Source organism: Salvelinus alpinus, chromosome 1 (genome assembly GCF_045679555.1).
Source record: "Salvelinus alpinus chromosome 1, SLU_Salpinus.1, whole genome shotgun sequence".
In the NCBI taxonomy this organism is placed as follows: domain Eukaryota; kingdom Metazoa; phylum Chordata; class Actinopteri; order Salmoniformes; family Salmonidae; genus Salvelinus; species Salvelinus alpinus.
The window spans coordinates 52,392,035-52,419,478 of NC_092086.1; the positions used below are offsets into that span (position 1 = coordinate 52,392,035).

The 27,444-nt window shown below is 43.8% G+C and overlaps 1 protein-coding gene across 1 annotated transcript; it reads left to right on the plus strand.

The window, feature by feature from the left end:
• Positions 1-80: 80 nt before the first annotated feature.
• Positions 81-7,817, plus strand: LOC139580131 (pyruvate dehydrogenase (acetyl-transferring) kinase isozyme 2, mitochondrial-like). Its single transcript, XM_071408658.1, has 11 exons — positions 81-357; positions 983-1,124; positions 2,254-2,325; positions 2,613-2,797; positions 3,609-3,698; positions 3,936-4,013; positions 4,179-4,255; positions 4,410-4,508; positions 5,418-5,528; positions 5,737-5,850; positions 5,978-7,817. Exons 1-11 carry the CDS (start codon positions 240-242, stop codon positions 6,119-6,121), a joined length of 1,230 nt encoding a protein of 409 aa, XP_071264759.1. The 5' UTR covers positions 81-239; the 3' UTR covers positions 6,122-7,817.
• The last annotated feature ends 19,627 nt before the right edge of the window (positions 7,818-27,444 follow it).

The window sequence follows — 27,444 nt, forward strand, 5'->3', positions numbered from 1 at the left end:
TTCCCAAGCACTGCGCACCCACCGCCCACTCTCATTGGCCAGTCCTGCGCATAAAGCAATGCTATTGGCTGGAGAAGTCTACTTCAAGACAATTCCGACTATCGCAATCTTCAGAAAATCAACATTGGTACGTAAACACTCGAGACAGACCTAAACTGACAGCAGCTATACGTCTTGTATTCTGAACGGACATTTCGATTTTTCTTTACTATCAGAGGATTTTTTATTTGCCTTGCATAATGAAGTTTGTCAGATTCCTGATGAAGAACGCTGCTTTGGCAAACGTGCCAAAGCATATTGACCATTTCTCCAAATTCTCACCATCACCGTTGTCTATGAAGCAATTCTTGGATTTCGGTGAGTAGAATACAAATTTAACAGCATCATTTTCAATTAACAATGTCATAATGTTGCTCTGCAAAGAATTCGAGCGACACAATGTTTCAATATTAATTTCAGTGTCGTGCACACTGATAGAGAGGGATGTCATTGTATGTTTTGCTAGCTTGCAGAATAATAGATGGTAGCAAATGTAAAGAAAATGGTAATTAAACCATAAACGATATAGTGGTGTAATCTCAATCTAAGCTACAACGCTGAATATGGTAATTAGATATCAAATTATAGTTGTTTATACTGCGTTGTCTCATGTGCAAACAATACTACATACGGATGTAGGCTGGTTCAAGTTTGACCACAAACAGCAGTCACATGTACTGAACATGTTTACATAAGGAAACCTGGTTGTTCCAGCTAGCCAATCATAATGTTTAAATGTTGGGTACAACGTTACCATTGTTTTCAGTAACGATATGAGATACGAAAGGAATAGGCAGAGGCCTGTCTGAATAGGCCATAGTTTGGCATGCACAGATGATGATGAGGATAAATAATAATAGCTATTTTTATTACACAATTGTTTTGATATATCCTCAAACACTTTTGCTCTAGCTTATCTAACTTTGACACCCACCATCTCCAGGTTCTACAAATGCCTGCGAGAAGACATCCTTTGCCTTCCTCAGACAAGAACTCCCCGTCCGGTTGTCCAACATCATGAAAGAGCTCAACCTCTTACCGGACCGGTTGTTGACCACACCATCGGTGCAGCTGGTGCAACGCTGGTAAGAGCCAGCTAGAGCAATCAGGAATTTATCCGGAAATGTTTTACATAACTCGCGTTGTGTGTGAAAACGTAAACTTTTAACGGGACAGTAGGCTATAATGTCGCCCTATAATATATTGTGCTATAGTGTCAGCACAAAAGTGTTTATTGTTTGCAGCATAGCGTACATACTTGGGGTTTGATTAAGCAACATGGTTGTTATAGCCATTTGGCCAATGCACAGGACAGGCAAGCATAACTCTAGTGTCCCAGCTGTGCGCCACTCACTCGCGCTGTGAACTTTGTCCCAGTTCCCTCCCCTCCCCTCGTTGTTTTCGACTAACGGCTGTCTTGGCAGGAACACTTGAAACGAGGGGGGAAGTACAGTAGCCTACGTCCACCACTGCTACGCGCGCTCGAGTGCGACAGGGGAACTTCAAGTGCAAACTGTACCATTGCACTTGTGTAATAGCCAATGAAAGCATATTGCACTTTGGAAGACACAAAATACCTTTTACGAAAAAAATTAATGGCAGAAATCTAAGGTTTTAGAATGTGCATTGGAATGCCTTAACTCAATTTGATCATGTCATTTTATTGCACTTCAATGTTATAACATGATTTGACACTGTATGGTATTCTCTGGTTTATTTTATTGCTATGACTGCATTTTATGATGAGAAGCAGGCTGGAAAGAAAATCCTCGTGCAGAAATGAAGGCTCACGTTGACTTGATTTAGTTGGACAGAAGAGGCTCACTGTGCTGTCCTAAGCAGCATATGATAGTGTCAGTGGAGTAGATTTCCTACTGTTGTGTGTATTGGAATCACATGGACATATTGAGACACACACACACACACACAATGTGCCTAGCAATGCGAGATGGATGGGGGGTGTCCTGGTATCAGAGCGATGCAGGAATGGCACCTAGCTGGTCCAAAAGCCAACTGGAAAATGACCAGTGCAAAAGTACCTTCGCTATCTATTGACAGTCTCTATTGACAGAGCCTGAGACCCAATATCCTGTTGCTTTACTATTGAGAATCAATGTTTTTCAGTGTTTAAACAAATGTTGACAAGATGTCTGTTTGATTGTAACGTGGCAATAGTAAGGTCACTAAATTAACTCTTCCTTCTCTCTTTTCTAGGTACATCCAAAGCCTTATGGAGATCTTGGACTTCCTTGACAAGAGCCCAGACGACCACAGTGTCTTGCAATCGTAAGTTTGAACCAGCTTCCGCTAACTCCTCCGTATTGTGGTCCTGTGTGGCTCAATCGGTAGAGTGTGGTGTTTGCAATGCCAAGGGTTGTGGGTTTGATTCCCACCGTGGCCACCTGTACGTGAAATGTATGATTGTAAGTCGCTTTTGATAAAAGCGTCTTCTAGATGGCATATATTAATCATCCAATACTAACTCTGGAAAAACTAGCTAGTTATTGTATGTTTGGGGGAGGGAGATTGTTAAAGTCTAAGATTGACAGCCCCCTTTCTCTCCCTTTCTCCAGGTTTGTTGAGTCCCTGGAGACCATTAGGAACAGGCACAATGATGTGGTGCCCACTATGGCGCAGGGCGTCATTGAGTACAAAGACACCTTTGGCCAGGACCCGGGCACTAGCCTGAACATCCAGTACTTCCTGGACCGATTCTACATGAGCCGTATCTCCATCCGCATGCTCATCAACCAGCACAGTAAGTCCCGCCTCTTGAGGTCACATGCATTCCTCATTGATCAATTCAAAATAAGCTTGTCAGTTAAAGCAACTGTTTAATTTCAAACATAGTTTAGGGGATGTGTTTTTGGGACTTGCCAACCTCTCACCAATTCCAGAGGAGCAATTCTTAGTAAATAGCTGTTGCTGATGGTTGACTGGGATTCGCCTAAATCAGTTTGGCCTTGATCAATCCAATTCCCCTTAACTGAACTTGCAACTCAAGCATAATGCTATGCAACAATTTGGCCCTAAGATTGAGCAAGCCGTTTGAAGCTGAGATTAATGCTTACACTGTTAGTCTTGACACACATCCAAGTAGTGTTCTAATTGTGCTGGCAACCAGCTATACAAGGGTTGGCATGGAAAGACTGGCAGAGGTACCTTCACATGCTGAGGTAGACTTGTTTTTGACAGTCTCAGCCCGGAGGCCTGACTATAGGACAGGAAATAGGGTTGTTATGAAAATAAAACCTCACTTTACTTGTTTTGCCTCTAGAATGTTCCGACTATAGTAGGATAGTATCTTGTGTTGTCAGCTCTTATGAAACCAATGAAAAACAGGTTCAAACTGCTCACAGGGTTTGGACCACTCCCCCCCCCCCCATACCCCCTCAGCACTATTTATCCAAGGTCATTCAAACAGAACTGGGCCTTGCCGGTCCTCTCCTGCCCAGTCTTGCCTTTTTCAATAATTCACCAAAACATTTTGGACTTGGTCCACCACACGTAACATTCTAACTCTTCCCCCTTTTCCTTGCCTCCTCCCCTTGTCCCCTTTTTCTCTGCAGCGCTTGTTTTCGACGGGAACACCAACCCAGCCCACCCCAACACCATCGGGTGCATTGACTCCCTGTGTGATGTCACTGAAGTGATTCGAGGTAAGAGAACCAGTCTTTGGGGCTTACTCATTAAATTGGTCTGAGGTGAAAATGAGGTGGTAGGGGGATAGAAAGACCCAGTTGGAAGTGCTTATTCTGTTTATTTCAAGCCGGTAGCTCACAAAGAGTGGCTCTACCTACATTTGGCAATCATGTCCATTTTTGTTTGCAGAGTGAGAGCTGGAAACAGCTAATTACGTTTCTTTCTTTCATTCCTTCTCGTCTCTTTCTCTCCAGATGCGTTTGAGAGTGCCAAGATGCTCTGTGAGCAGTACTACCTCGGGGCCCCTGAGCTGGAGCTAAGGGAGATGAACTGTAAGCACAGCAGGCCTCTACACACCCTCACAATTAATGTGAATTTGAAAGAAAAATCAGTATCTTAGAAGCTAAATGGCATCACATGCAGTGCGTTAGTAGCTATAGGGAAATAAACGAATGCAATTATGCGGACTTCATAGTGTGTTATCCTTTCCTTTTCAGCCAACAATGTCAGAGATCCAATCCAGATCACTTATATCCCCTCCCATCTCTACCACATGCTGTTTGAGCTCTTCAAGGTGAGTCCATATAATGATATCTTAAAACTCAAAATGTATGATAGGGAGGACAATGGCTGCAAGACTTTAGTACAGTAATATCAAAGTATGATGGTGTTTGGTCAGATTTTATGTGTTGACAAATACCTGGACGTTCTCTTCTGATGTCCCCCAGAATGCCATGAGAGCTACAATTGAGACCCATGAAGTCAGCCACAACCTGCCACCCATCCGAGTCATGGTGGCCCTTGGCGGAGAGGACCTGTCAATCAAGGTGAGTGACAGGGCAGACTTCCAATCACAGTGCTCATATAGCCTTGCAGGAATTAGAATCGCGATGATGAGGGAACTGGGGCAAAGTGTAGAACGTTTGGAAACTTGGCGAACCAATATCTAAAACTGAACATTTCTAATACGGTTAAACTCCTTGAAACAACAAACCCAAAATGGAACCAACACATAGGCCTACAGTATGTGACCTCTAACCTTAAACCCAATCCTGTTATTCATTGAAACTCCCTCGCTGCATAACCACCTCAAAATCTTAGTTGAAACAACCCAGTGGTTTGTAAGAGAAAGATGATGCTGGCTGTAATGTTGTGCCATAGCTTACCTCTCTATTGTGCCCACAGCCTAGTTCACCCCCTAGTACAGCCTTAATTGAGTTATCCAAGGCATCATTCTTATCAATGATTAATGCAGAGCCACTGAGCCATGCTCTCATTAACAGGATTGGACAAAGTATATAAAGCCATATTTAGTAAGGGATTAACTAAAGCCGCTATTGGTTGATACCTTTCCCCCAATTAGAATCTTAGTAGCGGTGAATGTGAAACTATGGCTGTCTCAATGAATTGAGCTAAGTCCTCTCATAATCCACCTCCCCCACCAGGTCCATCTGCTCACCTCTGCACTAGATGCCTAGATTATTATTCCTAATGACCTCAGCATTTTCTTCTCTCTGGCCCAATGTTCTAATCCCAGGTTTATATAATAGGCTTTTTTTTTCTCATGTATTCTTGCCCAATATGTAGTGTTAGTCGGTGTTAGCTCTACTTAAATAGACTCAGATTGAAAAATACAACATTTGAGATAATGTCAATAAATGGGTTTGAGCTGAGGTGTAATCTCTTTCTCTCTCTGTCTCGCTCTCTTTTTCTCTTTCTCTCTCTCTCTTTTTTAGGTGATGGATAGGGGTGGTGGTGTCCCCTTAAGAAAGATTGAGACACTCTTCAGCTACATGTACTCCACAGCTCCCAGACCCGACTTCGGTGACAATCACCGTGCCCCACTGGTGAGTGATACACACACATCTACTTATATAACCTCACAGAACCTAAAACCGCACAGACGCCATACTTACGACTAGATAACCTTGTTTTCTTTAGTAGCATTTCTCTACCTTGAGGCCAACGATCCTATTTTTAATTGTGCTAATAGTTCCAACTATGTCAATGTATTTTTGTTAGCCATAACATTTCCCCTATTGTGTGTCCCTCCAGGCTGGTTTTGGCTATGGGCTTCCCATTTCGCGCCTCTACGCGCGTTACTTCCAGGGAGACCTGCAGTTATACTCGATGGAGGGTCATGGTACTGATGCTGTCATTCACATGAAGGTAAGAGGCAACTACCTACTACCTCCTTTTACACCTCAGATACTAATAACCTACTAATAATAAGTTGTCACATCCCTAGACATGCTAATTGCTAACTCTATCTTCCATCCCCCACTCTCTCCCTCAGGCATTGTCCACAGATTCAGTGGAGAGGCTTCCTGTGTTCAACAAGACAGCTCTGAAACACTACAAAGTTAACCTGGAGGCAGATGACTGGTGTGTTCCCAGTAAGGAACCACTGGACCTGGCCATACACAGAGTCGCCAAGTGAACTTTGACCTTTCAATTACCTTAAGCCCTAAGGAGAGAGAAAAAGGGCCAAATCTCAATGGGACCTAATGTTGACGTGGTGGTGGGGGAAAGACGTCGTGAACCAATCCTGGAGGAAGTCTAGAAGGGAAGAAGCCTCTGATTGCACAGCTTTAAAGCCCCTGGTGGTGTCCTGTTTCAGGAAGTAGGAAACCCACTCACTTCCTGTCGTCACTAAAGTTGTGTTCCTAGGAAGGGGGGTTCAGGGACAGGGGATTGAACCAGTGCCTTAGAAAGGCCATCTTCCAAAGTGCAAGTGATTGTAGATCTCAAACTACCCTGCTCCCCAAATTGCTATACAGTCTGATCAGTGTGTTCCATCCCACACCAAGGCCCTTAGCGGGAGCCTCCTGCCCCACTTAGAACACCTGGATTTGGGGTTGACAGTGAAGGAGGGGAACCTGAAAGTGAATGAGGGGGGGGTGTGAAAAATGGATCCTGGCAAAGATAGATGGTCAGAGAAGGAGAAAAAAACAAAGGCGCAAGTGGGAGATCTTGTCATCCCAGTAGAACATGGGATTGACAATTACAGAGTTTTGAAGGTTTAGGTGAAGTACGTAGTCATGAATGTATTCACTGTGAAGAATAGCCACTTCATTTGAGGATTGTTTCAGTGGAGGTCGCATCATTTCAAATCCTTATAAGAGTATGGGGAACACACAAAGGGGGTGTTACTTAGCCGTTATCAGTGTTGTAAAGCATGGAGACAGCCAGCGTCTGGTTAGCCTTGTTGGCACCACCCTTTGTTAGTCAGAGCAGCTATGTCCGGTTATAACCTGTTATGAAGATTGAAGTTGTAGCACCATAACTATTCGACTGTAGTATGGCAAACGTGTATTAAAGATAATGAGTGCCTATTGCCAAGTGGCCAACATTTCAAACATCAAACATTCTACTGTCCTTCTAATGTCCTTGATAATTGCCTATGCATGCAGACAACAGATTGTTCACGAATATTAGCCAATTAGTCATTGTTTTCCTTGTATAAAAAGAATGTATTGTATATGGACCTACTTTTGTGTGGATTGGTCAGTGAGAAAAAATGTATACGCGACATTCTTTTCTTTCCATTATCTTTAACAAAATGTCCAAAACGCGTACAAGTACAGACAACCGAATGTATAGTTTGTGCTCATATAGCCTTACGGGAATTAGAATCGCGATGATGAGAGAACCGGGGCAAAGTGTAGAAGTGTTGGAGACTTGGTGAACCAATATCTAAAACTGAAAGTTTCTAATACAATTCAACTCCTTGAAACAACAAACCCCAAAATAGAACCAACACATAGGCCTATGTGACCTCTAAGTTTATAATTGTGTTGGATGGAATTCCTTGCCTGTGTGAATAGCTTGATGTAGCATGTAGAAGAAAACGTGGAGATGCCTTTTCTAAGATGGATGACTGCACTGTAGAAGTTTGTTACTGGTACCACCGTAGTGACAGTTTGTCCTGCTTTGCAATAGTATGAACACTATTGGTCCAGATGTGTGTGCATCCCTAGTAACAGTTGACCCAGTCAACTGAGTATCTTCTAATCAAGCCAGAACGCTAGTTTGGTTTGTATTATACTTGAATTGAACAAAATGTACATTTCGAATGTCTTGTTTTTATGAAGAAAGTGATTATGTAAAATAAATCAATAAATAAAATAAAAAAATAAGGAAGTTATTTTTCTTGTCTTGATTAAAAAACAAACACATGCATGAACAACAACTGTGGTTCGATACTGTACCTCACAGCTAAGGTCAAAGGTCCGTCATACCTGCTAAATAAGCAGCCTTCTGGCCAGCGTATGCATTTATGACTGAGTTAAGTTCAATGCTGTGACTTACTGTGCTGATCCAGAGTCAGTCTCAGCATTTCAGCTCTACAGTCTGCTCTTCCTAGAACAGTTTAACATATCCATACTATCAGAGAACAAGGGGGCGGGATGGAGAGAGCCTGATGCAGGAAGCAATCAATCTTGTCCCGTCTGGCGGCACCCTTGTAACCAATCAGAGAGGAGAGCACGGCCCAGCTTTATGTAACTTTCTCTTCAAGAGAGAAAAACAAGTGTAGGAGCCAGGAGCCTACCATGCATGGAGATATAGACCTGAGTTATATCAAGTATTGTTTCTCCACTGCCTTCAAAGGCACCTCATGAGTGTTGAATTGGCGTCTTTGTGGGACTCACTACAAATCTACAGAATTTGAATTTTGGGCCTTCAGTTGTAGCTGATACACTATACAGTTATGTACAGTACAAAATGAAATCACCATACCATATTTTTTTTACCTTTCCCGTTGCTTCATGCAAGATTTATATTTCAACAACGGGTAACTTGGGATGGTTTCATAACACGTTTCTTCTGCAGATGTTTATTCATTCACTTTCAAACTGATTTCCGTTTCTTGGAAAGGGTACATTCCTGGAAAGTGTGTATGTGTGTGTGCGAGGCAGCGCACAGTCAAACTGCTGTGCTCCTCTCATTTTAGAACATTTTGTACAGCAGACGTTTGTGGATGTGGTTGGTTAGGCCTGTATGTTATATGAGGCGGAGGTTATATGAGCGCAATCAGAGAAGTGATTCAAAATTTGACAAACCTCTGCAAGTACCAAATTGTCATACTTGATTAAAATTAAAGTAAAAGTGAGTCACCCAGTATTTGAGCAAAAGCATAAATGTAATTGGTTTTAGATATACTTTTTTACCTTTATTTAACTAAGCAATTCAGTTAAGAACAAATTCTTATTTTCAATGACAGCCTAGGAACAGTGGATTAAATGCCTTATTCAAGGGCGGAACAACAGATTTATACCTTGTCAGCTCAGGGATTTGAACTTGCAACCTTTCAGTTACTAGTCCAATGCTCTAACCACAAAGCTACACTGCTGCCCCAAGTATACTTGATAAGTATCAAAAGTAAATGTAATTGCCAAAATATTATTAAGTATCAAAAGTAAAAGTATAAATTATTTAAAATTCCTTATATTACGCAAATCAGACAGCACCATTTTCTTTTCTTTTTTTCAATTTACAGATAGCCAGGGGAACACTCCAACACTCGGACATCATTTACAAACAAAGCATTTGTGTTTAGTGAGTCCGCCAGATCAGAGGCAGTAGGGATGACCATGGATATTCTCTTGATAAGTGTGTAAATTAGACAATTTTCCTGTCCTGCTAAGCATTCAAAATGTAACGAGTACTTTTGGGTGTCAGTGAAACTGTATGGAGTAAAAATAACATTATTTTCTTTAGGAATGTATTGAAGTAAAAGTAAAAGTTGTCAAAAATATAAAAGGTCAAGTACAGATACTGCAAATAACTACTTAAGTAGTACTTTCAAGTATTTTTGCTGAAGTACTTTACACCACTGTTTACGAATGATTTCAAAATGAATGAGGTGGCAGACTGGAGAGAGGTGGGGTGCATAGGGGACTTTCTGGAGACTTCGCCCATCATGCAGGGTGTTTGTGGGGACTTTGGCCGCATTAGATTTTTATTACCGCAATGTCCATGTCTGGTACACCGACACACCTCAGTGAGATAAGAGCCGAGTGGGTAGACTGGAAACGAGGGAAGAATGAACAGACGGGTAGAGGAAATCTGACGCACAGACAGACAGGTTACATAAAGCCCTGGTGAATCTAGTGTGGGCAGACTGGTTGGGGTGAAGGTTGGGTATGCGAAGCACCCGTATCTTTGCCAACGGTTCAAAGCACCACTGTGTTAATGTTATTTCCCCTGGCTCCCGTTCATCAGTACTGTATGAATGGACCAAGCACCTGCCTGGAGAATGACTGAGTGGTGGGTGTCCCAAAGAAGTAAACTATATCTGGACAGTAAAGGCCCCACACTTAAATGGTTAAGCCGTATTCCATGCAGGTTGAGTTTCATAAGGTTATTTCAATGGGTTGACCACATTTCGATAACATCTTGACTAACTTCTGATGAAAAAATGACAGGTATGACCTATCAGCTGTATGCCATGTAAAATCTTATTGATGGCTTTATATAAATATACAATTCATACTGCAATAGGACTATAAGGTGAGGACATAGCTGCGGGAAGAAGGGGGTGCTGAGGGTAATGCACCCCCTGATAATTTACATTCAGAAAGTATTCAGACCGCATGACTTTTTCCACATTTTGTTACGTTACAGCCTTATTCTAAAATGTCTTAAATATTTTTTTTTCCTCATCAATCTACACACAATACACCATAACAAAAAGAAAAATACAGTTTTAAGACATTTTGCAAATGTTTCCATTGATCATCCTTGAGATGTTTCTACAACATTATTGGACTCCATCTGTGGTAAATTCAACTGATTGGAAATTATTTGGAAAGGCACACACCTGTCTATATAAGGTCCCACAGTTGACAGGGCATGTCAGAGCAAAAACCAAGCCATTAGGTCGAAGGAATTGTCCGTAGAGCTCAGAGAAAGGATTGTGTCGAGGCACAGATCTGGGGAAGAGTACCAACACAATTCTGTAGCATTGAAGGTCCCCAAGAACATAGTGGCCTCCATCATTCTTAAATGGAAGAAATTTGGAACCACCAAGACTCTTCCTAGCGCTGGCCGCCCGGCCAAACTGAGCAATCGGGGGAGAAGAGCCTTGGTCAGAGAGGTGACCAAGAACCCAATGGTCACTCTGACAGAGCTCCAGAGTTCCTCTGTGGAGATGGGAGAACCTTCCAGAAGGACAACCATCTCTGCAGCACTCCACCAATCAGGCCTTTATGGTAGATTTGCCAGACGGAACCACTCCTCAGTAAAAAGACACATGGCAGACCGCTTGGAGTTTGACCAAAAGGCACCTGAAGGACACTCAGACCATGAGAAACACGATTCAAATCAAATCAAATTTTATTAGTCACAGGTGCTAAATCAACAGTTGTAGACCTTACAGTGAAATGCTTACTTACGAACCACTAACCAACAATGCAGTTTAAAAATAATACCAATAAGAATAAGAAATAAAAGTAACATGTAATTAAATAGCAGCAGTGAAATAACAATAGCGAGACTATATACAAGGGGGTACCAGTACAGAGTCAATGTGCGGGGGCATCGGTTAGTCTAGGTAATTGAGGTAATATGTACATGTAGGTAGAGTTATTAAAGTGACTATGCGTAGATGATGACAACAGAGAGTAGCAGTGGTGTCAAAGGGAGGGGGGATGCAAATAGTCTGGTTAGCCATTTGACGAGATGTTCAGGAGTCTTATGGCTTGGGGGTAGAAGCTGTTTAGAAGCCTCTTGGACCTAGACTTGGCGCTCTGGTACCGCTTGCTGTGCGGAAGCAGAGAGAACAGTCTATGACTAAGGTGGCTGGAGTCTTTGACAAATTTTAGGGCCTTCCTCTGACGCCTGGTATAGAGGTCCTGGATGGCAGGAAGCTTGACCCCAGTGATGTACTGGGCCATATGCACTACCCTCTGTAGTGCCATGGAGCAGAGGCTGAGCAGTTGCCATACCAGGCAGTGATGCAAGCAGTCAGGATGCTCTCGATGGTGCAGCTGTAGAACCTTTTGACGATCTGAGGACTCATGCCAAATCTTTTCAGTTGCCTGAGGGGGAATAGGTTTTGTTGTGCCCTCTTCACGACTGTCTTGGTGTGCTTGGACCATGTTAGTTTGTTGGTGATGTGGAGGCGTGCTCGGTCCTCCCTGTTGTCCACAATCATGTCCTTTGTCTTGATCACATTGAGGGAGAGGTTGTTGTCCTTGTACCACACGGCCAGGTCTCTGACCTCCTCCCTATAGGCTGTCTCGTCGTTGTTGTCGGTGATCAGGCATACCACTGTTGTGTCATCGGCAAACTTAATGATGGTGTTGGAGTCGTGCCTGGCCGTGCAGTTACTAGTGAACAGGGAGTACAGGAGGGGACTGAGCACGCACCGCTGAGGGGCCCCTGTGTTGAGGATCAGCGTGGCGGATGTGTTGTTACCTACCCTTCCCACCTGGTGGCGGCCCGTCAGGAAGTCCAGGATCCAGTTGCAGAGGGAGGTGTTTAGTCCCAGGGTCCTTAGCTTATTGATGAGCTTTGAGGGCACTATGGTTTTGAACGCTGAGCTGTAGTCAATGAATAGCATTCTCACATAGGTGTTCCTTTTGTCCAGGTGGGAAAGGGCAGTGTGGAGTGCAATAGAGATTGCATCATCTGTGGATCTGTTAGGGCGGTATGCAAATGGGAGTGGGTCTAGGGTTTCTGGGATAATGCTGATGTGAGCTATGACCAGCCTTTCAAAGCACTTCATGGTTACAGACGTGAGTGCTACGGGTCGGTAGTCATTTCGGCAGGTTACTTTAGTGTTCTTGGGCACAGGGACTATGGTGGTCTGCTTGAAACATGTTGGTATTACAGACTCAGACAGAGAGAGGTTGAAAATGTCAGTGAAGACACTTGCCAGTTGGTCAGCTTATGATCGCAGTACACGTCCTGGTAATCCACCTGGCCCTGCGGCCTTGTGAATGTTCACCTGTTTAAAGGTCTTACTCACATCGACTGCGGAGAGCGTGATCACACAGTCTTCCGGAACAACTGGTGCTCTCATGCATGTGTCAGTGTTATTTGCCTCGAAGTGAGCATAGAAGTAGTTTAACTCGTCTGGTAGGCTCGTGTCACTGGGCAGCTCTCGACTGTGCTTCCCTTTGTAGTCTGTAATCCGACGAGCGTCAGAGCCGGTGTAGTGCGATTCGATCTTAGTCCTGTATTGACTCTTTGCCTATTTGATGGTTCGTCTGAGGGCATAGCTGGATTTCTTATAAGCTTCCGGGTTAGATTCACTGGTCTGATGAAACCAAGATTAAACTCTTTAGCCTGAATGCCAAGCGTCACGTCTGGAGGAAACCTGGCACCATCCCTACAGTGAAGCATGGTGGTGGCAGCATCATGCTGTGGGGATATTTTTCAGTGGCAGGGACTGGGAGACTAGTCAGGATCGAGGTAAAGATAAACAGAGCAAAGTACAGGGAGATCCTTGATGAAAACCTGCTCCAGAGTGCTCAGGACCTCCGACTGGGGTGAAGGTTCACCTTCCAACAGGACAACGACCCAAAGCACACAGCCAAGACAACGCAAGAGTGGCTTCGGGACAAGTCTCTGAATGTCCTTGAGTGGCCCAGCCAGAGCCCAGACTTGAACCCGATCAAACATCTCTGGAGAACCTGAAAATAGCTGTGCAGCGATGCTCCCCATCCAACTTGACAGAGCTTGAGAGGACATGCAGAGAAGAATGAGAGAAACTCCCCAAATGCTCAATTAGATTCGAGTTTGTAATCGCTGCTAAAGGTGCTTCAACATAGTACTGAGTAAAGGGTCTGAATGCTTATGTAAATGTGATATTTCAGGTTTTTATTTTTTATAAATGATCTAGGATGTCTTAAAACCTGTTTTTACTTTGTCATTATGGGGCATTGTGTGTAGACTGTTGAGGGGAAAAAAACGTGTTCATCAATTTTAGAATAAGGCTGTAACGTAACAAAATGTGGAAAAAGTCAAGGGGTCTGAATATTTTGCAAATTATTATTTTTGTATTTTTGTCATTTTGATATTGTTTTCTGCACAAAGCCTTTATTACTCCTGTATTAGCAGAAGAAAATGCTCCTCGGCACCCATTAAGGTTAGGGTTAGTAATTAGGGTTAGCAGTGTGGTGAAGGTTAGGTTAAAAATAAGATTTGATGACTTCGTCCGGTGCCAGCTAGTACCACTCTGAAGAGTTGCCTCCAAAACAAGATTCATGACGAAGAACGCTAACCTGTGTCAGCTGCTGAGGATTCGGCAAAGGCTATTTGCTGAGGACGCACACAAAAAGGGAAGGAATAGAGCTGCCTATTCTCTGACTCCAGACAGTGTGTGTGTCAGTGAACTCTTTTCGTCAACACTAAAGCACACCATGGCATGCCTCACAGACTGCATCAATATGTGCATCTTGTTGTTTATATACACCCGTGTTGTCTGACTGCTTGAGTATCTGGTCTTTAAGATCAGTATCAGCGTTTATGAGTGTGTCCCTGACTTCACGGAGCCTAACTATCTACCCAGGTGGTAAACAAGTCTGCATGTGTGAGCGACGTGATCGGGTGTGGCGGACATGATTGGGGCTAGCATCACTGTTTAGTCAAAGCCAAAGTTCAACAAGACTGCTATCTACAGTAGCCTATCTCGCCCCGTATTGCAAAAAACACAACTTCCTGTGAGTAGTGACCTGGATGTGACATAACTAAAACACATACTGTACACATTAGATTACATTTGATTAGATTAGTTTATTAGTCATGTGCACAGGGTCGCAGATGTAATCGCAGGGTACAGTAAAATTCTTATGCTCCGAGCTCCAACAGTGCAGGTAAAGAAGGAGAAAAAACAACAATTATATATACAAATGTACAACTGTTGCGGTGTAGAATGGTCATATGGGAAGCAGTGGGGGGTCGTGGGGAGTGAGAAGTGAATGAAAAAATATATAATATATATTTACAGCTGTAACAATGGTAAATGTCCATTTGGGGGTGGGGGCAGTGTAAATGTGCTGGGGGGGTAGAATATCCATAGGGGGAGCAGCAAATGGGGGGACAGTTTTAGCCATGATACTCCTATACTGCCCACATCTGAGTGATGAAAGCAGGTAGAACGCTTCGGGTAGCCTTCCACAAGCTTCCCACAATAAATTGGGTGAATTTTGGCCCATTCCTCCTGACAGAGCTGGTGTAACTGAGTCAGGGTTGTAAGGCCTCCTTGCTCGCACACTCTTTTTCAGTTCTGCCCACACATTTTCTATAGGATTGAGGTCAGGGCTTTGTGATGGCCACTCCAATACCTTGACTTTGTTGTCCTTAAGCCATTTTGCCACAACTTTGGAAGTATGCATGGGGTCATTGTTCATTTGGAAGACCCATTTGTGACCAAGCTTTAACTTCTTGACTGATGTCTTGAGATGTTGCTTCGATATATCCACATAATTTTCCTTCTCATGACGCCATCAATTTTGTGAAGTGCACCAGTCCCTCCTACAGCAAAGCACCCCCACAACATGATGCTGCCACCCCGTGCTTCACGGTTGGGATGGTGTTCTTTGGCTTGCAAGCCACCCCCTTTTTCCTCCAAACATAACGATGGTCATTATGGTCAAACAGTTCTATTTTTGTTTCATCAGACCAGAGGACATTTCTCCAAAAAGTACTTGCTGTTGTTCTGGGATTGATTTGCCCTTTTCCCACCAAAGTACGTTCATCTCTAGGAGACAGAACGCGTCTCTTTCCTGAACGTTATGACGGCTGCGTGGTCCCATGGTGTTTATACTTGCATACTATTATTTGTACAGATGAACGTGGTACCTTCAGGCGTTTGGAAATAGCTCCCAAGGATGAACCAGACTTGTGGAGGTCTACAATTATTTTTCTGAGGTCTTGGCTGATTTCTTTTGATTTTCCCATGATGTCAAGCAAAGAGGCACTGAGTTTGAAGGTAGGCCATGAAATACATCCACAGGTACACCTCCAATTGACTCAAATGATGTCAGAAGCTTCTAAAGCCATGACATCATTTTCTGGAATTTACCAAGCTGTTTAAAGGTACAGTCAACTTAGTGTATGTAAACTTCTGACCCACTGGAATTGTGATACAGTGAATTAAAAGTGAAATAATCTGTCTGTAAACAATTGTTGATAAATTACTTGTGTCATTGTCACGCCCTGACCTTAGTTTTCTATATTTTCTGTATTATTTTGGTCAGGGTGTGACGAGGGTGGGTATGTGTGTTTTGTCTTGTCTAGGGTTTTCGTTTATCTATGGGGATTTTGTATGTCTATGTGTAGTTGCATGTCAGCACTCTGTTATTATAGCTTCACGTTCGTTTTGTTGTTTTGTTAGTTTGTTTAAGTGTTCTTTGTTTTATTAAAGAAGAATGTATTCACATCACGCTGCGCCTTGGTCTCCTCACTACGACGAGCGTGACAGTCATGCACAAAGTAGATGTCTTAACCGACTTGCCGAACCTACAGTTTGTTAAAAAGAAATTTGTGGAGTGGTTGAAAAATGAGTTTTAATGACTCCAACCTAAGTGTATGTAAACTTCAGACTTCAACTGTACCTTCAAATCCTTTTTACAATTTTTTTTTCTTTTGGTTTATTGTTACATTTCCTTTAAAAACAGCTCATATATATTTTTGTACATAATTTTATACACATAAAATGTGCATAAAAACAAAAAACACAGCATATGAATATTACATGTAAATTTGTTAAAAAGTACATGTTGTTAATTAAAAACAATAGAAACATCCATGAATAAATTTACTTTTCTTTGTAAAAACATAAATTCTGTAAAAGCCATTTAAAATGTGTACAAATGATTTAACAAAAGTAAAACATTTTAAGACATGAAAACATGTAAAAAAAAAGTAACTTTGTTAAAAAGCTGTCTTCGGTCCTTTGTACAGGAGCCGGGTGAGTCCTTATCAAACTCGTCTCCTCTTGCTCTTCCGAATCAATTCCCATCCCGTCCCGTCCTTCAGGGCCCAGAGGAGATCCCTCCCCTAGGCGCATCGCCCTATGCACTGCAGCGCTGTCAGACCGTGGCCGCCGGGACCTTGGGTGTTGTGGGGGACCCTTCGCTTGGGGTCGAGGCCCCCTTCTTCTGTACCACCCCAGGGGTTCTGTGGCTACCATGGCCACTGCCTGGGGGGTGGTCTCTACTCATTTCTCTACCAGCAGGTTGCGGGAGGACCACAGTGCTTCCTTCATACACGTGAGGGTGGGCCAGAGCTTGGTGAAGGCCTTCGGGGGAATAGGCCTTCGGTCCACCCCATACAGCACGAGCTGGGGCGTTAGGTCCTCCCCTGCTGGCAGACACGGGGAGATCAGGGGGCCTGCTTCCTTACACAGGTCCCTGGCGGCTCTGCACTCCCAGAGCAAGTGCCTCACCGACTCCTCTTGGCCGCAGCCTGGTCGGGGGCACGCGGATATCTTCGCCATGCCCCGGGAGTGCATAACGGCCCTGACCGGGAGGATCTTGTGGGCAACCATCCAGGACAGGTCCCAGTGCCGATTCAGGAGAGCAGGATGGGCCACGTTACGCCAAACCGTTATGGGCTCGCCTATAGCAAACCCACGCACTGGACACACTGTTTCCCGCTCCTGCACAGGAGAGAGAAGAGAGCGGTGTTTAGTTAAAACTGTGACTGCTTCTTTTTCCAGTTTAAAATGTCTTAAAAACTTCTGGAGCTGGGCATAGGGTGTAGGGAGCAGGAAAGAGACTGGGGCTTGCAGGTCGACTGAGATCAGCCTCAGGGTTCTGAGGTATGATCCCAGCCAGAACCGTGCGAGGGCCTGGGTCTTGTTGTTGACCGGGGAGGTGGCAAGAGTGAGATGTAATGCTGTATAGCGGCTGCCCAGGAACAAGTAGAGGTCAGGCAAGCCTTTCCCCCCCTTGGACCTGGGCCTCTTGACCACCTCCCTCCTCAGCCTCTCCCACTTGCTTCCCCCCAGGAAGTAAATCCTTATTACAATTGTGTTATTCAACAGTTATGCCAATTGATGCTGCAATGATATAACTACCTCTCCCTTCTTATCTCTATCAAAAGACAACAGCTATGTCAGAGATGGGAGGATGAATCCCCTTTTTGTCTGTAAAGAGATTGTGTAGCTTCATTTGGTAGGTGCAGTCCTCCGACCTACTAACCATAATAGAGCCTATATTGATTTAGGCATTGATTTGAGGAATCTTTGCACTAGACTAGAACAACATTTCATTATTATCCAATGGTATTCAATGCAAGCTCAGTGAAAGAAAGGAGGGCTGCTTTGGTGATATCTGTTGAGTGTAATGGCATGTCTCTCGTGCCTATTATTTAGCTTTAAAGTGCTGATTTTAAATAAAGACTGTCCATTCCAAATGAGGCTAACACTTCCCTTTGGGCCATGTGCCTAAAAGGACAGCTGTTTTTTAGGAGATGAGTCTGGTTAATTACACCGGCTGTCACAGTTGTACATATAATTTAAAGGAAAAGTATCTATTGAAGTATCTATTCCTGCCAGCTTGATGTTAAGTCACTATCATATTATTGTATGCAGCCATTTCATCTGGGAATTTGCCGACGTAGTGTATTTAAGTTACCCTTAGGGTGGATTCAAAGATACATCGACATAAATATCACTTCCTTGACAGGTTGAAAGGAAAAGCAAAGGGTTTCCAGGAATCCAGCATTGGGTCCCGCACTTGCCTCTTGACATAAGAAAATCTCTGGAAACTACCAGGTCTGTGCTGTATGGACAGTAGCAATGGAATGATGTTCCCCGATTCTTTCCACCACTCTACATAAGGCTTGTCGACAAGTGTTTACTGCAATGCTCTACCAACTTGTCAAGGGAATTTTTCAGAAGGCCCCACGAGGTGTGCCTACGGTATACCCGTGCTGCCCGAAACACAAAGCATGTGTCCCTTTCACCCAGTGGGCTGGGACACCGATGACCTCAAAGATGCACGTCACTTTGTCACTATGCCGACAGCTACACTGTAACAGAATACCAGTACCAGATCACTCCACGTGGAGTCATGTGCAGGATGTGTCGTGTGCTAAAAGTGGCATCGGAGCCTTGTAGCCTATCGTAGTTAGCCAGGCAAAGAAAACACACCAGATTTAGTTTCAGATCTACTTTATTATCCCACCAGGGGGAAATTAATTTGGTCATGTGCTTATACCAACAGGGATAGGAAAAACAATGTGCTCTTCATATGACATAATTGTTCCTTTGCCTTCTCAACAAGTTGTAGGGAGAGACGGGAGCAGGTTGTTAGTAGGTGGGAACAGTCAGTCCTGTTGACTTGATTTGGGTGTTAATAAGAATTCAGATTGATTTTAATTAAATGTTCACCATTCAAGGGAATGCAGTATGAATAGCACCCATAATTAAATCCAAAACCTTCAACACATACACTTCATACTGTACATTACATCAGATCCTATGGGTAATTTATTACTAATTACGTTTGGAAATGTTTCTCGTGATTTACACTTAATTGACAGCAAAAGTAAATCTGAGCATAAGTATTGAAGGCATTGATTATGAAAAGCATTTATTATTCAAGTTGTTGCTCATGGTGTAGCAGTCAGACGTCTTTTGTCCTCGTCTTGTCGTGTCCCGTGTTTATTTCGTGTATATATATATATTTAAATCTTTTTTCATCGCATATATTTTTTTATATTTTTCTTAACCTCAACTTCAACATACTCTCCTACAATCTGCCTCACCCAATGTGGTATGGATCTGCTATTTTCTTTACTTTGAATCGGAACCCCCGACAGGAGCTAGCCAGCTAAGTAGCTACTAGCTAGTAGTCAGCTAGCCAATGCTAGCGGTCATCAGCTACCTTTAGCCTGGTCAACTCTCGCCATTCTGGACAGCGCGACTCAAACCAGAGTAAATCTGACTTATTTTTCTCCATATCTCCGGATTCCTACCGCAAGCTCTGGACCTTTTCACCTGGATCATCGCAGCTAGCTAGCTGCTATCCGAGTTGCCACTCCTGGCCAACGTCTCTGTCCCAAAGCAAGAACCAATTAGCCTGGAGCTAGCCTTTGCTAGGCCCATCTCCCGGTTAGCCGAAGAGGTCCATCAGCCACTCCTTGGGCTACAATACCTATTTTACAATACCTATTGGCCTGGACCCCCGCCAACCCTTCACGACTGGACTACCGATATAATTCACCCGAGGAGGCCTTTCAACTGGCTCCTCCGTCACGACGTCCCCTGAATGCCCATCTGCTAGCCGTGGCCCGCTAGCTGTCTAGAGAATATCGGACTGTTAGCTTAAGAGGCCCATCGGACAAATTCTTTGGCCACGATACCTATTTTGCCAATTGGCCTGGGCCCTTTTACCACACTGAGCCCTGCGGATCCACAAAGACTGGCCTGCCGACGTAACAGCACGAGGGGGCTACAACTGACTTCTTCCGTCGCGACGTCCCTCTAAGGCCCGTCTGCTAGCTTGCAAGCCCCGGCTCGCTCGCTGCCTGAATCGCCGTGGCTCCGGCCCGCCAAGCCACTCACTGGACCCCTATGATCACCCGGCTACGCATGCCTCTCTCTAATGTCAATAGGCCTTGTCCATCACTGTTTTGGTTAGTAATTATTACCTTATTTCACTGTAGAGCTTCTAGCCCTGCTCAATACGCCTTAGTTAACCCTTTAGTTCCCTTTCCCACACATGCGGTGACCTCACCTGGTTTAAATTATGTTTCTAGAGACAATATCTCTCTCATCGTCACTCAATGCATAGGTTTACCTCAACTGTATTCACATCCTACCATACCTTTGTCTGTACATTGTGCCTTGAATCTATTCTACCGTGCCCAGATACCTGCTCCTTTTACTCTCTGTTCCGAACGTATTATACGACCAGTCATGATAGCCTTTAGCAATGCCCTTATCCTACTCCCCCTCTGTTCCTCTGGTGATGTAGAGGTTAATCCAGGCCCTGCAGTGCCTAGCTCCACTCCCATTCTCCAGGCGCTCCCATTTGTTGACTTCTGTAACCGTAAAAGCCTTGGTTTCTTGCATGTTAACATTAGAAGCCTCCTCCCTAAGTTTGTTTTATTCACTGCCTTAGCACACTCAGCCAACACAGATGTCCTAGCCGTGTCTGAATCCTGGCTTAGGAAGACCACCAAAAACCCTGAAATTTCCATACCTAACTATAACATTTTCCGACAAGATAGAACTGCCAAAGGTGGCAGAGTTGCAATCTACTGCAGAGATAGCCTGCAGAGTTCTGTCTTACTATCCAGGTCTGTGCCCAAACAATTTGAGCTTCTACTTTTAAAAATCCACCTTTCCAGAAACAAGTCTCTCACCATTGCCACTTACTATAGACCACCTTCTGTCCCCAGCTGTGCCCTGGACACCATATGTGAATTGATTGCCCCCATCTATCTTCAGAGCTTGTGCTGTTAGGTGACCTAAACTGTGACATGCTTAACACCCTGGCCATCCTACAATCTAAGCTTGATGCCCTCAATCTCACACAAATTATCAATGAACCTACCAGGTACAACCCCAAATCCGTAAACACGGGCACCTCATAGATATCATCCTAACCAACTTGCCCTCCAAATACACTTCTGCTGTTTTCAACCAGGATCTCAGCGATCACTGCCTCATTGCCTGCATCCGAAATGGGTCTGCGGGCAAACAACCACCCCTCGTCACTGTCAAACGCTCCCTAAAACACTTCAGCGAGCAGGCCTTTCTAATCGATCTGGCCCGGGTATCCTGGAAGGATATTGACCTCATTCCGTCAGTAGAGGATGCCTGGAGATTCTATAAAAGTGCTTTCCTCACCATCTTAAATAAGCATACCCCATTCAAAAAAAAATGTAGAACCAGGAACAGATATAGCACTTGGTTCACTCCAGACCAGACTGCCCTTGACCAGCACAAAAACATCCTGTGGCGTACTGCACTAGCATCGAATAGCCTCCGCGATATGCAACTTTTTAGGGAAGTTAGGAACCAATATACACAGGCAGTTAGGAAAGCAAAGGTTAGCTTTTTCAAACAGAACTTGCATCCTGTAGCACAAACTCCAAAAAGTTCTGGGACACTTAAGTCCATGGAGAACAAGAGCATCTCCTCTGACCGATAAATCTGCGATAATTGAGAATTTCAATAAGCCTTTTTCTACAGCTGGCCTTGCTTTCCACCTGGCTACACCTACCCCGGTCAACAGCCCTGCGCCCCCCACAGTAACTTGCCCAAGCCTCCCCCATTTCTCCTTCACCCAAATCCAGATAGCTGATCGAAAGCCAAGTTAACAAACAGATCACTGACAATTTCGAATCCCACCATACCTATGCAATCTGGTTTCCGAGCTGGTCATGGGAGCACCTCAGCCACGCTCAAGGTCCTAAACGATATCATAACCGCCATCGATAAGAGACATTACTGTGCAGCTGTATTCATCGACCTGGCCAAGGCTTTCAACTCTGTCAATCACCACATTCTTATCGGCAGACTCAACAGCCTTGGTTTCTCAAATGACTGCCTCACCTGGTTCACCAACTACTTCTGAGACAGAGTTCAGTGTGTCAAATCGGAGGGCCTGTTGTCCGGACCTCTGGCAGTCTCTATGGGGGTGCCACAGGGTTAAATCTTCAGTCCGACTCTTTTCTCTGTATACATCAATGATGTTGCTCTTGCTGCTGGTGATTCTTTGATCCACCTCTACACCGACGACACCATTCTGAATACTTCTGGCCCTTCTTTGGACACTGTGTTAACAAACCTCCAGACGAGCTTCAATGCCACACAACTCTCCTTCCGTGGCTTCCAACTGCTCATAAATGCAAGTAAAGCTAAATACATGCTCTTCAACCGATCGCTGCCCGCACCTGCCCGCCCGTCCAGCATCACTACTCTGGATGGTTCTGACTTAGAATATGAGGACAACTACAAATAACTAGGTGTCTGGTTAGACTGTAAACTCTCCTTCCAGACTCACATTAAACATCTCCAATCCCAAAATAAATCAAGAATCGGCTTCCTATTTTGCAGCATAAAATCCTTCAACTCATGCTGCCAAACATACCCTCGTAAAACTGACCATCCTACCGATCCTTGACTTTGGCGATGTCATTTACAAAATAGCCTCTAACACTCTACTCAATAAATTGGATGCAGTCTATCACAGTGCCATCCATTTTGTCACCAAAGCTCCATATACTACCCACCACTGCGACCTGTATGTTCTCGTTGGCTGGCCCTCGCTTCATACTCGTCGCCAAACCCACCGGCACCAGGTCATCTTATAAGTCTTTGCTAGGTAAAACCCCGTCCCCCTTATCTCAGCTCACTGGTCACCATAGCAGCACCCACCCGTAGCACGCGCTCCAGCAGGTATATTTCACTGGTCGCCCCCAAAGCCAATTCCTCCTTCGGCCGCCTTTCCTTCCCGTTCTCTGCTGCCAATGACTGGAACGAACTGCTAAAATCACTGAAGCTGGAGACTCATATCTCTCTCACTACCTTTAAGCACCAGTTCTCAGAGCAGCTCACAGATCACTGCACCTGTACATAGCCCATCTGTAAATAGCCCATCCAACTACCTCATCCCCATACTGTTATTTATTTTATTTATTTGCTCCTTTGCACCCCAGTATCTCTACTTGCACACTCATCTTCTGCACATGTATCACTCCACTGTTTAATTGCTATATTGTAATTATTAGCCACTCTGGCCTATTTCATTGCCTTACCTCCCTTACCCTACCTCCTTTGCACACACTGTACAGTATATTGACTTTTTCTATTGTATTATTGACTGTATGTTTGTAAATTCCATGTGTAACTCCGTGTTGTTGTTTGTGTCGCAACGCTTTGCTTTATCTTGGCCAGGTCGCATTTGTAAATGAGAACTTGTTCTCAACTAACCTACCTGGTTAAATAAAGGTGAAATAAATCAAATTTAAAAAAAAAAGTTAATCAACTCATCCCTGGTCATGTTTAGCCTTGCCTTTACAGTAAGAGGGAGAGTCAAGTGGAAGTACTAAACACAGTTGTTGACCCCTCACCTTTCCTAATAATTTGTACTGTATTATAGAGGTTCGCATTGACCCTCAGTCACCTAGTCGTGAGAAAATGTAAATATTATTTTCACCTGCAGTCCACGGACCCTGACAAATATGAGGGGGTGGCTCCCCCGTGTGGCTGTGATCTATAACTGCAGAAACATTTTCTCATTGGCTCTTAACAATACTATCCAGGGGCCATGGCAAAGGCATTATATTAATAGTGAGGCTATGGTGATATTATGGGGACATTATAGGAATATTAGAGGGGTGTTATGGGGACGATATGGGGGTGTTATGGGGACATTATGGTGATACTGGGGGACCTTGTATGGATATTAGGGGGACATTATTCTGATATTAAGGGGAGGTTATTCCCAAGGTAAAAAGCCCATGAGCATTCTTATATGCATTTATGAGTCTTTACTTATTACATTTAAGAGACATGTTGTTGACGCCATGTCTAAGATATTAGAAAGAAACACAATGAAATGGAACGCAATAAAATGACCTTCAGTTAAAGAGTCAAGTGAATTACATGGCCTTGTTGGAGAACTGTTGATGGCTGAAAACGTGCTCACAAAGCCGGGAGCATTTGTGTGGTTTCTTCTGTGGTTGAGAGGTAGATGGAAGATCCTCCTCTAGTGGAGACATGGCAGCTTGCGGAACGACGCAGGGGGGGGGGGGGGGGGGGGGCTGAGAACAGTGAGACTGACATGGACATGGTTTTGTGTCGATCAAACGTTTTCACTTCAGCTTTTCCATTTACTCTATTGACTATCCATGTTGAGGCATTGGATATACACCGCGACGTGCAGTCAGGGTAGGCAGGCTAGACAGTGCGTACACTGTAATAATCTAACACAATACAATTACATTCTCAATGATTCTGGTGGTCTTTATGCTCAAAATCAAAAAATGTGCGAAAACTCCATCAAAGACCTCAGGAAAGGTTCCAGGGTATGCATGCCCATCCATTCAAATCGTTGACGCATGCGGCCGTACCCGACTACAGTCACTGTCTATAAACAGGGTTGTTGGGTCGTTGCATTGAGACGATTTCATATTTTGCACGTTGCCTAAACATATTGTGTGGGTAAGCTCTGCACATTTGGAAGTGTCTCCGACCACTGAACAAAAATATCAATGCAACATGTAAAGTGTTGGTCCCATGTTTCATGAGCTGAAATAAAAGATCCCAGAAAATGTTCATACGCACAAAAAGGTTATTTCTCTCGAATTCTGTGCACAAATTTGTTTACATCCCTTTTAGTGAGCATTTCTCCTTTGCCAAGATAATCCATCCACCTGGCAGGTGTGGAATATCAAGAAGCTGATTAAAAAGCAAGATCCTTACACGGGTGCACCTTGTGCTGGGGACAATAAAAGGCCACTAAAATGTGCAGTTTTGTTGCACAAACACACTGCCACAGATGCCTCACGTTTTGAGGGAGCGTGCAATTGACATACTGAATGCAGGAATGTCCACCAGAGATGTTGCCACATAATTGAATGTTCATTTCGCTACCATAAGCCGCCTCCAATGTCGTTTTAGAGAATTTGCAGTACGTCAAAATGGCATAACTACAGCAGACCACGTGTAACAATGCCAGCCCAGGAACTCCACATCTGGCTTCTTAACCTTTGGGATTGACTGATTGGCTGGGCCTGGTTCCCCAGTGGGTGGGCCTGGCTCCCAAGTGGATAGTATTGAGAATTTTCCAGACCATGTGTGTACTCCATATGTGCTCTGGGTCAATAGACACCATTAGACATGCACCTCTCTGTGGGTTGGACACGACTGGTTATTCCTGTTGTTCCTGCACCTCTTGCTTTTTTTCCAGAACATGTGTGTCCCTTTCAGAGTAGTTAGAAGAATGACATGTCTGGTTATTTCTGTAAAGTACCAAGGACTGTTGCTCAGTGTAACGTCCTGACCAGAGTTCTTATGTGTTGTGCTTGTTTTAGTGTTGGTCAGGACGTGAGCTGGGTGGGAATTCTATGTTGTGTGTCTAGTTTGTCTGTTTCTGTGTTCAGCCTAATATGGTTCTCAATCAGAGGCAGCTGTCAATCGTTGTCCCTGATTGAGAATCATATATAGGTGGCTTGTTTTGTGTTGGGGATTGTGGGTGGTTGTCTTCTGTCTTTGTGTTCTGCACCAGATAGGACTGTCTCGGTTTTCATTTGTTATTTTGTATTTTGTATAGTGTTCACGTTATTGTCTCTTAGTTATTAAATCATGTTGAACACTAGCCGTGCTGCATTTTGGTCCTCTCCTTCACCCCAGGAAGAAAGCCGTTACACTCAGGTCCTACATGTATGCACCTGTCTTAGTCGAGAACAGGTCTGTCTTTTTAAACTATTGCTGTTGCTCTACGGGTTCCATGCCCTAATATGAAACCAAACTAAACTTAGTGCAAGGCAATAAGATAACGGTGGCTAAATGCCAGAGGGGATGAGCCATTAAGAGGAGTTACTATGAGTGTGACGTAAGGAGGAAAAATGTATAAGAAGTCTGTGCCAAGATTTGAAAGGGAGCTTCATGAATCAGCTTGACTTTTGTTATATTGTAATAAAAGTCTATTTGAACGCACATGCTCCGGTATTTGAGCCCTCCCAGGCCCACCCATGGCTGCGCCCCTGCCCAGTCATGTGAAATCCATAGAATAGGTGGGCCTAGTGAATTTATTTCAATTTATTGATTTCCTTATATGAACTGTAACTCAGTAAAATCTTAGAAATTGTTACAGGTTGTGTTTATATTTTTGTTCAGTATAATTTGGTACTCGCATCCCTTGAACTGAATGAAACTAGCTAGCTAGCAAAAACAACCTGACAAATGGACTGCACCTCAAACAATATTCCAAGTTGGATTTACAAGGAAAACTTGGTATAATTCAGAGAGGGAGACCAACACCTGCCCTTCCTGACCTTCATCAGAGGAAGGGACTGAAAATCATCCGATCAGGACAACGATATGCTGCTGATGGCCTCCAGATGTGATACCTGACTGTCAAATCCTTCACCCGCTTTCTGCTGATGGTCTATGGGAAGATTTCCTGAGAAAAATATGTACTCTTTCATGTTCTTCTGAATAAAATAATGGACATGGGGTTCTGCTGTGTACATATCAGCGACACGGAAACATTTGTGGATGCCCTGAAACAAGACATTGACACTTTCTATGATTGGTTTGAGGAGAAATGCACCACACTCGGACTGACAGACACAGCAATCCGAAGGAGACAGCCAATGAAAGGAATGTTTTTCAACATTTTGGACAATCTCAGTGTTCAAATGAAAGCCAGGTTTGATTATTTTGTCATCCTTGCCCCTCATGTCAATCGAGTCATACACTTTTCAAACTCAAAAGGAACAAAGAAGACTTCTACAGCGTTCTCACCGAGAGGTTCATCCTGAAGGACAGATGAATGGACTTAATTTACAAGTAAAGGTAGGCCTAAATGCATTTTCCTTTGCAGTTTGTGGCTTATGCTACTGTTGAATGAACATGACAATATATGACGTCTCTTTGATGCATTTGATTTATCAAGCTCAAATGTTGTTTTGATGAGACACTTTTTTGATGTTGTGAACTGCATTTTCCAGTCATTTCAATTCTTGATATGGACATTTCATTAGAACCTAATTTGTTTTATACACTGAGTATACCAAATATTAGAAACACCTTCAACCCTTTTTCCTTCAGAACAGCCTCAAGTC

Coding starts and splice junctions, on each gene's coding strand:
- LOC139580131 (XM_071408658.1), top strand. CDS start 240: ATGAAGTTTGTCAGATTCCTGATGAAGAACGCTGCTTTGGCAAACGTG. Junction 358..982: donor GAAGCAATTCTTGGATTTCG/GTGAGTAGAATA, acceptor CACCATCTCCAG/GTTCTACAAATGCCTGCGAG. Junction 4,509..5,417: donor GAGAGGACCTGTCAATCAAG/GTGAGTGACAGG, acceptor TCTCTTTTTTAG/GTGATGGATAGGGGTGGTGG.